The following is a 15234-nucleotide window of genomic DNA, read 5'->3' as shown; positions in this document are numbered from 1 at the left end:
TTTGTTTCAAATCAAAAGCATATTCAAATTCAAAACACACAGATGGCCCCAGATAAACTGTGCTGAAGGAAGTCACTTTGACAAACTTCAGGCTCCTGGCCCAAGGTAATAATGTGTTACCAAAACACAAAGTAGAATTCGCGGCTGATGCAAAAACACATTTTAAATTGATTTAACTTAAACAGGACAGACAGGCACCATTTAGTTATTTTATATTCAGTACAACTTGTAACTGTTAACACGAAACACACTTGCACCTTTGTCATGAAGGCAGAAAGTCACCAAACTCCTTCTAAACATCCGGCAGGTTTAAGTTTCAATCTATTGTCAACAACAAAATGTTACTTGTCTTCTTCTAAATTCTGCATTTAATGCCATAGCCCTATAGCATTAACAAAAGCAGGATGGTCCTTCTACTTTGTGAAGCTTGCTGATGTGTAAACATTTAGTTTGATTCAGGAAGACTTCCTGAGAAATATTTTGGATTCTCTGATGCTCAGAACTGGAAGAGTGACGCTTACAGCTGATCAGATGATTTATTGAGGTAATAAAGTCTGTCAGACTGTTCTGTCAGCTAGTGAGAAGCAGGTATTCTTACTGGATGCCTTTTAGATTAATGCGAGCAATAAAGTGTGATTGAAAGACTGTGGCGCCAATTGGGCACTAAGGAAAATGGAGGGGTGGTCGTGTTGTAAACTAAAGCATAAATCACCATGACCTAAGGACATCTTGTTTATTCTACAAGTGGATTCCCTGGTAGTTCCAATAAGCCATTAGGGTCTCTGTGTTCCAGTAAAATTACAAGTAATTGGGTACAGATGCCCTTGAAGAGTTCCATTTTCAGTGCTTACTGCATCACTGCAGCACGGTTGCACTCTCAGAGGATTTTGTCATTTCCTTTCAGACGTACACGCAATTGCATCATTTGAAATGTTTGGGGGTTGTGTTTCAACAGTGTTTACGTTCAGTTATTGTGAAATTATCATGCCCCACTGTTGCATAAAATGATTAACATATTCATAAATTGTAGGTCATCAAAGACACTCTCTTAAAAGTAATGCTTTTCTATTATTATGAGCATGAAGTAAAAAACGAACACGTCAGAAAAGGTGAGTAACAGTTCACCATAATGTGTGCTCAGTCTTTACTGTAATTACTCAAGCAAAAGTCTTTAATGCATCCAGTGCTGGATGTGACTTCAACATTCTGCCATGCTGGAGACGCAAAACTAAAATATGAAATCTGGAAGTGGAAGAAGCCTAAATTCAATTCAATTGTATTTATAGTATCAAATCATGAGAAGAGTTATCTCAGGACACTTTACAGATCTATCTATAATTTACAAAGACCCAACAATTCCAGTAATTCCCACAAGAGCAAGCATTTAGTGTGACAGTGGCGAGGAAGAACTCCCTTTTAGGCAGAAACCTTGAGTGGTGAGTAAAACTTCCTTTTAGGGAGAAACCTCGGACAGACCCAGGCTCTTGGTGGGCGGTTGTCTGCCAGTGCCGGTTGGAGATATGATGAACAGTGGCAATTATGGTCACAATAAAGATAATGGAACTATGACTAGAAATAGTACCGTATTTTCCGGACTATAAGTCGCACCGAAGTATAAGTCGCATCAGTCAAAAAATGCAACATGAAGAGGAAAAAAATATATATAAGTCGCATTGGACTATAAGTCGCATTTATTTAGAGAACCAAGAACAGACATTTAATCTGGAAAGGCAAGTTATTCAACTATACAGTAGAATACAGAACAAGGGGCTGAATACGGTAGGTGTCCGCTATGTTAACGTAACACATTAACAGTTATTCAACTATACAGTAGAATACAGAACAACTACCAGGGCGTGGAGACATAACTGCACTGTTGACGAGCCTCTCCCAGCAGCACGTTGTTCAAGCACCCATCTGTGGACTCCTTCCTCCAGCTCTCTCCATCTTGATTTCAGCGCGACTAACTTTCTTTGTTTTCTTCATTGCAGTAAGACTAACCTTTTATCCAGTCCCTCACAAGTTTCTCTCTCACTCCAAACTTTCGTTCTGCTGCTCGATTACCATTTTCGGCTGCGTATTTTGCTACCTGCAGTTGCCTGCAGTTTCTTTTCTTTCTCAGTTGTGTTTAGGAGCAGCATATAGTTGTCACAAGCCTAGAGCGCCTCTCGCGGCTGTAGACGGTAATGTTTTCAGCATGAAATAACATTTCAAAACATGTTAAATTATATATATTTTGATATGTAAGTCACACCTGACTATAAGTCGCAGGACCAGCCAAAGTATGAAAAAAAGTGTGACTTACAGTCCGGAATAGTAGTTCATGGCGTAGCAGGGCACTGCAAGGTGTAGCAGGACATAGCATGACGTAGCAGGGCGTAGCTGGACTTAGCAGGGCACTGCGCGGCGTAGCAGGGCATAGCAGGGCACTGCAGGGCATAGCAGGGTGTAGCAAGGCGTTACAGGGCGCCTTGCAGGACCACGGCGACAGCTGCAACCATGATTTATGTGCCACCCTAATCCAGAGAAAACTGCGGGGCGAGAAAACATAAGGGCTCCGGGAACAAGCTCCCCAAAGCTAAGTTAGTAACAAGCATTTGCCCACAGATGAAAAGAGAGAGGAGAGAGGAGCTCAGTGTATGTAAATGGATCTGAGGTTAGACAGGCAAGGTGAGATAATGAATGACAAACAAATATGTGTACTAATGGGTCTCCACTGCCATTGTATTGGCAATGGCAGTAGAACGCAACAGGGTCCATGACTTCTGGCTATCAATGCTGCTGCCAACCATGATCCTTAAAGCACAAAGTAAGAACCTCATTGCTCATCTTATAATGCGAACATGCTCAGTGTTCAGTGTCTTTAGACTAGAAGAACTTTTGGGTCTGAAATCCAAGGCCAGCTCCATATATGCTGGCTGTCAGACTACTGAAAGCTTTATGTTCACTTCCTCAGTCTGGCTGCCCATTGGTCCACTAACATCACTCAACTTCTGAGCTCGTGCTCCATGAAATCTGTCTAGCTCGCACTTTCTGACACCCTTTATCTTGTACCCCTCTCTATTCCCCCATGTCTCTCTGTCACTCACTCTGAGTCCTTGCTCATCCATTACCAGCTGGCTGTTCAGCCTACATGTCAGCTTGGCTGACCCATGGCCAAAATATTAACATATGTTGTGCAGTAACTGACAAAGGTCAGAGTGTGAGCCCTGCAGCAGCCAACATGTCCGTCAATACTCACGTTCTTTTCAAGTGTCCTTCAGCAGACGTCCACAACTGAGAGGCCCTGCGGAGGAAAAAGCTGCTACAAACCTGAGCTGGAAATGATGTACATAAAAAAAAAAGGAATATGCAAGCTTGCATATTTATGTCAAACATATGTTGATTTGGCAATAATAAACACTGATACACCTAATACATCTAATACAATAATAATACACCTGCTGACAACTCCAAAGCTCATTAACCTACAGGCTGGATTCCTCTGTAGGCTACGCACACATTTGTACTAGGAGTAACATGTTGAAGATAATTCTTGACAAAATATAGCAAATAAGCGTATTTCCTAAAATGTTGAACTATACCTTTTCATGACTCGTGACCTTTTATCTAGCACCTTCCTAAGGATACAATTTAGAATTGTACCTCCACTATTACAGTATTGTTTATTTTCTGTTTTGTATTCTGGTTTGTAACACACTTTATAACCTCTACGCGCCGCAGGACTTTTTTAAATTTTTTTTATCTCTGGTCAGAACAGGAAGTGGTCCAGCACAATACCTTTGCACATCCCTGTGCAGGCTGAACCCGTTCATGAGAATGCATTGCCTTCTGAGGGAGGTAGTGTTGGAAGCTTGGTGGTGTACTGTAGTGACTGTTAGCTTACTCTAGTAAACACAGTAAAGAGTAAGTAATGCAACCAGTCCTCCAAACCATACAACGATATAGGTCTCTTGTTCTTACCCTCTAAAATGACGCAAAGGAGCGTTTCATAAATTAGTGCCCCTAGCCGTGGCAGGAAATACATCCTCATCTCTAAACCAGCTAAGGTAACGGTCACAGTTTTAAACGCGTTGTTAACGTTGTGAAACGGGTACAGTTTGGTAAGGTTTAAGCACCAAAACGACGCACTTGATGTACTTCTGTTTGTTACGTAAAAATACCTTTCAAACGGGAAATGAACCGCGATCTCCTGGGTGAAAGTCCTGTGTTTGTTTGACTCTCTGGGTCTCTCAGAGTCAGTTAGTAGTTGGTCAATGTTTGTCGTGTAGGCAAAAGCTCAGCACAGATTGACTTCACCTCCATTAACTTATTGTGTGTTGCTAAAGGTATAAAGTCTGTAATTGAACCATAAACCTGATAGGTGCTCTCTTTTCATGTATTGCATCGCTGCTGAGATCATTCTGTCACCTTCCCTCCTTTCAGTCCCTTCGTCATCCTTTTATCCATGCTTTCATAGGTTGATGTCTCTCTCTCTCATCATGCCCCCCCCACACACACACACATCCCAAATGCCTCCTTGTTTTCTGTCAGCTGTGAAGGTTGGCTGTGTCAGTCGTATTAACTGCAGGCTAATGTGTTCGCTTCCAGCAGAGAATACTGACAAGTCCACATCAGTGGCTCTCAGCTGGTGTGTTGGACTCCCTGTAATATACAGCACACAGTCTACACAGTCCAATAATGATACCATGGTTAGGATTCCCATGGGGACAATTCAAGTGCTGCAGCAGAACCCCAGAACCGATAACAGCCGGAGAGGACATTGAATGGGCGATATATATACATCTCAATAAGAAGGATTAATAAACATGCAGAGCAGAACAGGTGAACAGAAAACATGGAGAACAGGTTAGCTCAAGGTCTATGTATTACTTTGGCATTACAGTCAGAGATGCTCTTTATGTGTGAGTAGATTTCCAAATCAATCACATTAACCTCTAATAATCTATACTGACCATTAAATAAAGTAAGAGCCTCATGAACAATAAATCAATTATTGATGGTTAATATAACACCAATGACTAATTCTGACTGTGTTAAATGTTCGGGTCTGTTTTTATCCTTCAGTATCGGCAACCCATTTCCTGTTGGTTTTCTGCTGAGCTCCTGGCCGAGCCATGTTTGTAACGCTTGTATTGTAAACATATGTTCTACACATATTCTACAAGTGTAGAAGTGTAGATACATTCTTCAATGACAATGACAATGACAATTCCGGCGCAACACTAACCTAGGGGTTATTAACAGATGTGTACCCACTCTGTCGTTCTCTGGGACATGTTTTCATGCTAATCGAATGAGTTTGGAGCTTGAAAGACGCTAGCACAGACCACTGGTTAGCTTACAACGCTAGTATTTGGGGCACAGGGAACGTAAAAACAATTCGCTATTTATACCACTAAAACGGCTCAAAATATCACCAAACTTCAACGGTAGCATAATGAGGGTCCCTAAATGTTAACCGAAACATTGAGAACTTTGTAGGTGTACAGACAGTTTATTGAAAAGATAGATTATAAAGACACTCGTGTTCATGTTTACATGCTGCCGTCGTCTTGGAAACCAGTCATGACTTACAGCTGGCGATGCAAACTAAAATCAAAAGCAATTTGCTCAATATATCTGAAATAATCGCACTCTGCATAACTTGTCCAGTGTACTTACTCAGTGGATAACTGTCCATCTGGTCCCTCCGGTCTGGGTCACCGAAAAGGTTTCAAGTACAGCCCTGTTTATCAGACAGGGGAAATCTTCAGACTGCACAAAACACTGCGTCTCTTGGGCATCGCAACGCAACAGGTCCCACTCCTTGCAACACAGATACTCCTGTTCGGTGGCCATAGCTTCACAATGTCCGCAGGTACACCACCAGTTTCCTGAAGTACGAGGCTGTGTTGCGGCATTGACTACCGGTAGCTCTCTCTCTCTCGTAGCCCTTTCACGGAGCTCTTTGTTCAATAAACTGTCTGTACACTTACAAAGTTCTCAATGCTTCGGTTAACATTTAGGGACCCTCATTATGCTACCGTTGAAGTTTGGTGATATTTTGAGCCTTTTTAGTGGTATAAATAGCCATTTGTTTTTACGTTCCCTGTGCCCCGAATACTAGCATTGTAAGCTGATCAGCGGTCCGCGTTAGCGTCTTTCAAGCTCCAAACTCATTCGATTGGCATGAAAACATGTCCCAGAGAACGACAGAGTGGGTACACATCTGTTAATAACCCCTAGGTTCTTTTTACGCCAGAATTGTCCTTTCATTTTTGACAGAACAGCTAGGTGAGAAAGGAGAGCAAGAAGACATGCATGAAATTGTCACGGGTCGGATTCGAACCATGGACCTCTGCATCGAGGCATAAACCTCTCAGTATATGTGTGCCAGCTCTACCACTGAGCCAATCAGGACACTAGATACATTCATTTGACTATTTCTTGGTCAAAAACAATTGGCTGGCAATGGTCTTCTGTTTATTGAGGTAAAAAATGAGCACAGATGTTAATTGTGTGTGTGTGTGTGTGTGTGTGTGTGTGTGTGTGTGTGTGTGTGTGTGTGTGTGTGTGGTGCAGCTCAAACCACTGAGGTGACGTTAAAGCGCTCTCCATTCTGATATTCATCGTTTCAGCCATCCTTCTTATTGACAAGATAACAATAATCATTGTCCTTTTTTCTATTAAGGAAGCCTCCTGTATCTCTAATCCCTGTCCTCTGCCCCACTGAACCTTTTTCTGCCTGTACGCCATACTTTTTTAGCTTTTTCAAACTTTCTTTAACCCCTCCTCTGACCCCCATCTCTGTTAAAATCAACACAACTGAACAAAGCCTTGTCCGCTGTGCTCAGTGGTGTGAAATGAACACTGACAAAAAATCGCGGTAGCACACTCACTTGAGTCTAATCACATCTAATGTCGGCTGTGACATGAACTGACTCTCTGACAAGGGTCGTCTGCAGAATATCAGTTTGGAGTTCATCAATGATGTTTTTTTCCAGAATATCTAGATGGCATAAAGACATGACTTTGTAGACTTCGTTGGACAGGAAATGCAGTTGGGATGAGGCCTGGGACACGAGAGCTGTTCATCATTGGATCTAGGGCCAGTTGTTGGTCTTTAAGTCTTTACATCATGGAGTCATCTCCTGCATTTGGGGATTAATCTACTGACTGTCATGGAGGGTCTACTTCTTTGCTTTGATATGTAAAATGGAACATTTTAGATCTCTATAGATGATTTCTCATCTGTTTTTGCATTCTGATTCAAATCTTATAATGATACAAACATCTAGTGGGATCCAAATATGATCCGGACTAGTTGACTGGCTGATTGATGGAAGAGCTGCCTTGCAGACTCACTGACTGCATCAGAGAAAGCATGATGCACTGATGTTTGCTGACTGATAGTATTGCAACTGATTGACTGTCATTCACAAACTAAGATTCTTCTTCCCTACCCATCCCATTCCTTCTCTTCATGGCCCTTCCATCCCTCTTCTTCAAATACAAACAAGGGTTTATTTGAAGAAACTGTTTCAGAATTATAAATATTAAGCTAGTTAGATAGTTTCCTCTAGTTTGGGCTCTTGTTTCACCGACAGGTCTTCAGTCTGTTGCTCTGTCTTTTTAGGACCAGTAGCAGTGATTAGCGGGGAGGAAGACTCTGCCAGCCCCCTTCATCATGTCAACCATGGGATTATCAGCCCTTGTACGCTGGATGGCGGGCCAGATGCCGTGGTGATTGGGATGACCAGGATCCCCGTCATAGAGAACCCACAGTACTTCAGACACGGACACAACTGTAACAAACCTGCCACCTGTAAGTACAGACATCTACATGGACCCACACACTGTGCACACTGGTAATATGTAGAATGCTTATGGATCATTTACAGTTTTCACTGTTTTTTTTTTTAATACAGTAATGCCCAGTTTTTTTTAAGATGTAGATTGGTACAGCATTGGTACAGATTTTTAGCCATAGTTAATGTCACTATCCCTCAAAATCTTGTTTACAAGATGACACAGAGACCGTCCACCACAGGACAAGTAAAACAGCCAGCCTCTTTGTTTGAATAGGATGTACCTTCCTTCTACTTCAGCACAGTAAAGATAACAGTAAAGGTGGGTCTTGCTCCGCTTCCAACCAATCTCTGGTGCGATTTAGTTGTGGTGCAAACAGATTGGACCAACTGCAAACTGAAGATATTACTTATGTGACATTAGTGTGATTTCAAATGTGAAACCATGTTAAACCTACCGTCTCTGAAACGTTGGAACTACCATGGAGATAATTTGCTAACAGAGAATTAACCGGAGGGTGTTGTGTTTGTGTCCAACTCAATGCAGTGAGTTGGACACTCTCCCCCCCTCCATACCATACAAGACATCTTGTTTGCATGTACATGAAGGGCATCTACAGCAAAATATGAGCACCTTGTCATTGCAACATATATATAATGATTATGTTGTTGTTAACATTCAACAACATGAGTCTTAGCCATAGTAGTTCTGTAAAAGCCCCGAGTGTGTGTCCCATGTAGGCTCAGTCCTTAGCAGTGGCCCGGCTTTGAGTCTCTTCAACCTTTACTCTGATTCTTCAGCTGCTCTAATAAAGGCAAGAAAAAAACTAAAAACAGATTCTTAAAAAAAGCTTGATGGCAGAGCTCTCTCTCTCTCTCTCTCTCTCTCTGTTATTCCAGTAGTCTCTCCACCCTCTGTCTCTATTGAACATAGATAGTACTCTGCCACAGCAGCGGAGCAAATCACTGTTTGCCTTTACAGCCACATGAATCTCAACAAATCCCCTGGGAGACAGCACTCACACACACACACACACACACACACACACACACACACACACACACACACACACACACACACACACACACAGTAGTGATGTTGTTGCCAATGGCAATGCTGGTCCATCACAAGAGTCACCTTGTGTGATTATCACCAGCTATATACTGTATGTCCACTGGTGTGTGTGTGTGTGTGTGTGTGTGTGTGTGTGTGTGTGTGTGTGTGTGTGTGTGTGTGTGTGTGTGTGTTTACTGTGTTGCTTTCTCTCATGTGTGTGTGATCATAAACCCACCATTATCTTCAAAATGTGAGCTCATGCCCAACTCACTAGTACACACACCGACACACACCAACGCACACACACACACACACACACACACACACACATATTGCGTTATTCTGCTTGTTGGTTTCATATTTCTCACATGGTTATATGATATTGTATTCATGAGGCAATACAATTTCATACTTTTAGTCTAATATGCTATATTGTTGAAAATCTTTTGTCTATAATTTACAGTTGTTTTTTTACAATTCATTTATTTTACAATTTACGCATCTCTCCTTACTGAGTTCACTCAGTCAGTTAAACACAATGAAACAATGTTGTTACTCTTTAGCTTGAGAGCTAAAGTTGCAGCGAATCCACCCACCATCTTTACGTCCAAACCTTACTTTCTTCACCAGTGCACACTGATTGTAAATCGTGCACTGCAGAAATCCTACAATATGCACAGGATTCCTTGGGAGACTGGTGGGGTCAAACCTCCGACATCATGGCTGTAACTTGACACAAAAAGATGGTTTAGACAGTCACAGGTGGAGAATTCCTGGTAATGATGGTGCTTTCAATTCCAATGAAGTGTATTACGTACATACTTTGTAAACTGTACAGAAGCATTACACCAGAATACGTCATAACATATGCTGGAGCTGGAACAATCGTGCTGCTGTGACCCAGCAATGGTATATTTCCATATTTAAATAAAGTCCTGCACCATCCTCGTTATGCTCAAAATTCTTCGTCTTCATGCTGCTGTAACTTTTTAACACATCAGCGTCATATTTTCTGGTTTTGTAATGCCAACAAATGTGGATTTCAGATAGACCTTTAGTTAGCACAATATTGAAGAAAGCTTCACATTAAAATCAACAAAGCATTCACATTCACATACAATAGTTTCAGGCCATTAACTATAAAGCTGTGCTCTTACACATTCTGTTTCATCTATTATCATGTATTTAATATAATTCCCATTCAATCACAATGTGCTTATAATGCACTAAAGACACCACTTCAAGTAAAGGTTGAAATGATGGAAATGTTCAGTTTGCTCTGCTGTCCTCTCCTTCCTATAGCAGAGTGCATGATGGGAGTCCCACAGCTCATTACAGGCTGGCTAATTGCAACCCAGTGGCGGAACGGTCAACTCATTCAGCTAACCTTGTGTGTGTGTGTGTGTGTGTGTGTGTGTGTGTGTGTGTGTGTGTGTGTGTGTGTGTGTGTGTGTGTGTGTGTGTGTGTGTGTGTGTGTGTGTGTGTGTGTGTGTGTGTGTGTGTGTGTGTGTGTGTGTGTATGTGTGTGTGAGTGTACGGTGAAAGTGGGTCCTTTTTGTGTCTTTGCTGCTGCACCTGTACATTTACCTCCTTGTTTGTGTGCCCCCCCCCCCCCCCCCCAAGACTTTGGCAGACAGTTAAAAGTTCCATGTCACAGCGCTGAATCTTTAAGCAGTTTGCGGCTCAGTTCCCTGCAGGCTGGGACGGGCTGAGCTCAGTCTGTCTCACAGAACGGACACGGAGACACAGTCCACCACATACAGAATCAAACTCGTCAATCCTCCTTTCTGTGAAGAAGAAATCAAGACAACAGGACAGTGTTGACTGCTGGGACACTTTAATATCATTCATAACATAAAGCTACACATGATAGGTGGCAAAACCGCTTTGCCGGCCATTCCATTGATTTCCTGTGGGGGGAGCGGTGCCGCCCAACTATGCGCGTCACTACCCCTGGCGTTGCTCGGATTTGCCGCTTTAAGCTGCGTAGTTACGGCTGACCTTTCGAAAGCGCAACCAATGAGATAACAGCATGTTGTTACCTAGCAACAGGAAATAGCTTCCTTGCGACCCTTGATGACATTTACCTTCGCTGCGCGTTGCTCTGCGCTGTGCTCTGCGCTCTACCTAGCGGTGCTCAGAGAGCAAATCGCACGTCATATGTTGGCGGCTTAACATTTAGTATAACTTACTGAATTGTGTTTGCTGTTTGGATTTGGTATTTTGTCCGTCTAGCTACAAGGTGGACATTCTATTTGTTATTTCTGGTTTTCAGGGTCAGAGTAGTAAGGTAAAAAGTTAGGCTTACATTATGTTATGCTATTAATGCATTTATTTATTTGGCATATTTCCTAATGGATATTTTGGGGCGTTGATAATTTTATCTGCTGAACATGTGATACACAGTGGCATAAAGCCGACTGACGTAAAACCTGATCTCCATTTCTGTTTTGTTTTTTTCCAGAAATGTTTCATAGATGTAGCTAGCATACTATGCTAATAAGATAATCCCACCTACACAGTTACATCTACAACTGTGTGATCAAGTCCTCAATGAGCTGAACACCAAACAACTGTGAATTAGTGAACGAAATCAATCTATTGGTTCGTGTACACGGACACGTTCATCTTGTTTATTTTGTGGTGGTCAGCACGTAATGGGAAGCATCTATACGGAGGTTGGGTTTAGGAAAAGAAGAACGGGGAAAGTTAACGTCACATGCCGCGACACGATCCGAGGTCTCTGGGGGACGCGGGACAACAACGGGACGGTTGAGTTTAGGAAAAGAACAACGTGGGAAAGTTAACATCATACGCGGGACACAATCCCCGGTCTCCGGGATGCAACGTTAACGTCACACGGGACACGATCCCCGGTCTCCGGCGTGAAAGTCCTGTGTTGTTTGACCCATCCACCACCCCAACCAACCTCCCTGCGCGGATTTTCGGCATTTCATACTACTCACTACCGTAGTCGTGCTGTGATCACGAAAGCTGCTTCCCATTGAAATACATTAGTTTAAAATATGTGCTGACCACCACAAAATAAACAAGATGAACGTGTCCATGTACACTAATCAAGAGATTAAATAACATGATCATTTCACGAACTGCCGTGAGACTGGGTTGGTCTGTGGGGGTTGAGGAACAGTCAACCACTGACAGGCTCTCTAAAGACCAATAGTCACCACCCATCAATGAAAGTGTATTTGAAAACCAAGCATTAAAGTTTTAGTCTTAAGACATGCAGCAAAGTAACACTGAGGATAAATAGTACAACATTATGCATTCACGGCCCCACTTCTTCATCAGCAATTATTCATATAAGGTTCTGAAGGCTGTGAAGCCTGAATGCTGGGGGTGACAGCTCCTCTGAGGGCAAGGCAATTAATTCATTACATAAGCCATGCAGGAAAGTACAGTAATTAACCCTGTCCTCCATCCATCCTGCAGGATCATTTAAATGATCTTACTCCAAATGCAACAAGGACAAACTGGTTCACATCTTTACAATTTGTTGTACAAAAAGTGACAAATGGCCCAAATGAGCCGTCCCTCCGGGCCCCAGACTCATCAGACATGCTGCTGCTGGTGTCCTGCAGGGACCTGAGCTGAATACACTTTGTTGTTCATCTTGAGACCCAGACTAATTAATGCATTTTTTAATGTTCTTATATGGGGCCGTGTCACCCAAAGCATAGGTCTAACCTCATTATGAAATATTAACATCAGTTTGGGCCTCTCTGGACTACTGAAGGCTTTTTTTCTGATTTCACTCAGCAGCCAATTTCGAGTCTGACAACTGTTCATACAGAGGCATATAGAATCATTTTTCACACTTGTCTTTTCCCCAGATCATTGATCCAGTTATAAATGGTGACTGTTCCCTAGTTTTGATTTCTAAATTTTTTGTCTTGTATTTGATAAACATCATACAGAGTGATTTTGGTGATCTACGTATGAGATATATTATAGAATCAGTGACTCATTATTAACATCACAGTAAGTGAAACCCTAAAGGGAAAACCTTAGACGTAAGCTAAATATTCTAGCTTCACTGTCAGATTATTTTCTGAAGCCCTTCTGATAAACAAATCAGTGAGAGGTGTCAATACATTCTGACAGATGGAAAACATTTGAGTATCTAATGTAGGTTTAAAGAGAATGTGCTGGTTTGTCCTGAAAAGATGATTGTCTCTTGATGGTGCTTAGATTGAAACAGTCAGCAGTCAACTCTATTTGATTTGAGATACGTGTCTCTGAGGTTCAGCTTCCACCTCGATACATTTCAGGTGAATTTAGTGGTGGAAATTAAACATAGAAAGAAAATGACATTTATAAAATTCAATTCACAGGCTGTTTCTTTGGTGAAATGTGTTCTCGTAATGTGGTGGGTTTGTAATGTGGTTGAACTGAGCATCATCCTAAAGAACAAGTAGAAGAAGGATTTAGGCCACTTTTTCAGTGGCTGTGTGGTAGCATAAAAACTGATTGCAATGGATGTCAACTCAGGCCCTGTAACTCTGTTCCTCTCAGATGTTCAGCATATTAAACGGAGGGACATTATTCTGAAGAGGGAGCTCGGAGAAGGAGCCTTCGGCAAGGTCTTCCTGGCTGAATGTTACAACCTGAGCCCGACCAAGGACAAGATGCTGGTAGCTGTAAAGGTAAGAGATAGTGTGTGTGTGTGTGTGTGTGTGTGTGTGTGTGTGTGTGTGTGTGTGTGTGTGTGTGTGTGTGTGTGTGTGTATAAACACAGCATCTGCCTTTCTGAGGAGCAGAGAAAACAATGTGTGGAAATCATGGATGGATTATAAAACCTGGGTGCATTGTTGGAGGTGGAGCCCCGTTCATTCCTCTGAGAGTTGCTCAGTGGCGCATGAAGGTGAAAGTTTAACTTTGGCCAAGCCAGTTACTTCTTGTTTAGCGCTCTGCTAACTTAAATGATTTAATTGTATACAATTCTGATAGTATGACGGGTCATTTCGCAAGAGTTGTGATGCTCAAAAAAATCCAAAATGGAAAAAGTCTTTTGGGCCTGAAGTGATGGACATGGAAGTTGTAATTCCACAGTTTGGCCGCTATGTCAAATGAAAGCCCCCAGGAAGTGGCAAATTATGCCTGGTGCACATGCATCTAGCTGATGGAACACGTGTGCTCACAGATATACGTTTACGTCTGAGTCATGTGAGTCCAGTCTGTGTTTCCTATCAGTCAGTCGGGGTTACATCACTCTAGAGCCACCGAGCTGTTCCATATGATGAGTACAGAAAACTATTCACCTCATCTAATAAAGAGCGCCAAATCAGCAGGAGTTTCGGGCTTTCCTTTGAGAAATTGATGCACAACACAGGGATGTAATCTACCACTAAGATGTGTGCTTGCTTAGTCGGGGGACAGTTCTGGAGTGGTTCTATTCTCTGAGATCTGAAATTGACCTCTTTTTGAAAGAAAACGTTCACAGCTGAGCAACCATGAGTGGTTGGACCTCACTTTTTTACTTCTCGGTTATTGTGAAGGAAGTAGAGGAGGAGGGCAGTTGGAGCTTATTGAACTGTAATGTGATGATACTCTCTGAAGTGGCCAGCAGCAGCTGTCACAGTTCTACAGATGTTTGGCTAATGTCCAGATGCACCACGACAGAAGGATGCTCAGTTCATTTCATTCTACATGAGTGAACAAACAAATTTTCTCTGATGACACTAAACAAGAGCAGACTGAGGTCCACCTCTGTGGTGTACTGTCTGTATGTCTACAGAAGAACTAACAAACTGCATTTATACTTCTAAAACCACACTTGACTCCATAGCACTTGTGAAAATCTGGAAAATCAAATCAACTCACAGCATGTCTTGGCTAAATAACAACACCCAAGAGATAAAGGGAAAATGCAGACAAGCTGAGTGAAAAAGAGAATTTTGAGATAACTAATATCTACCTATCTGAAAACTGTAAAACAAACCAGGTCCTCCTATTTCACTTATATTTCAACAAACCGTAATGACCCCAGAATTATTTTTAAAACCATTGAATCCATTAGCCATAACCCTTCTCCTAGACAACAGACTGAAGCCAATCTGATGATCTTTGAGCAATTTCTATCCTTCTTCACAATCAAAGTAAATGATAATACATGATAATACCTCCAGATTGATCATGCCACCACCAGTGACCCTGCTTCTCCACACTGAAACCCATCTGCCTTGGTGAATAACGTTCAGCACCTTTCACTCTGCACTTTAAAGGACATAATGGCCACATTAAAGCCTTCATCAAGTCCTTTAGATTTTATTCCTGCAAGATTTCTCAACACAGTTTTTAACAGTGTTTGTCCCACTATTTTACTGATTTTAAGTAGCTCTCAGTCCACTGACTGTGTTCCCTCC

At 42.1% G+C, this 15234-nt stretch overlaps 1 protein-coding gene across 1 annotated transcript in view; it reads left to right on the top strand.

Annotated features, from left to right (window-relative positions):
- ntrk3a (neurotrophic tyrosine kinase, receptor, type 3a) overlaps nucleotides 1-15234 on the top strand; it is a 134793-nt gene that overhangs the window by 99883 nt on the left and 19676 nt on the right. The window contains exons 13-14 of the mRNA XM_078258072.1: nucleotides 7619-7807; nucleotides 13385-13515. Coding sequence (XP_078114198.1) covers nucleotides 7619-7807; nucleotides 13385-13515 — 320 coding nt within the window. The remainder of the gene's footprint in view (nucleotides 1-7618; nucleotides 7808-13384; nucleotides 13516-15234) is intronic.

This window comes from Sander vitreus, chromosome 8 (genome assembly GCF_031162955.1).
Source record: "Sander vitreus isolate 19-12246 chromosome 8, sanVit1, whole genome shotgun sequence".
Taxonomy (NCBI): Eukaryota; Metazoa; Chordata; class Actinopteri; order Perciformes; family Percidae; genus Sander; species Sander vitreus.
The sequence above is the reverse complement of the archived record's forward strand: the minus strand, read 5'-3'. Positions and strand labels throughout refer to the sequence as shown.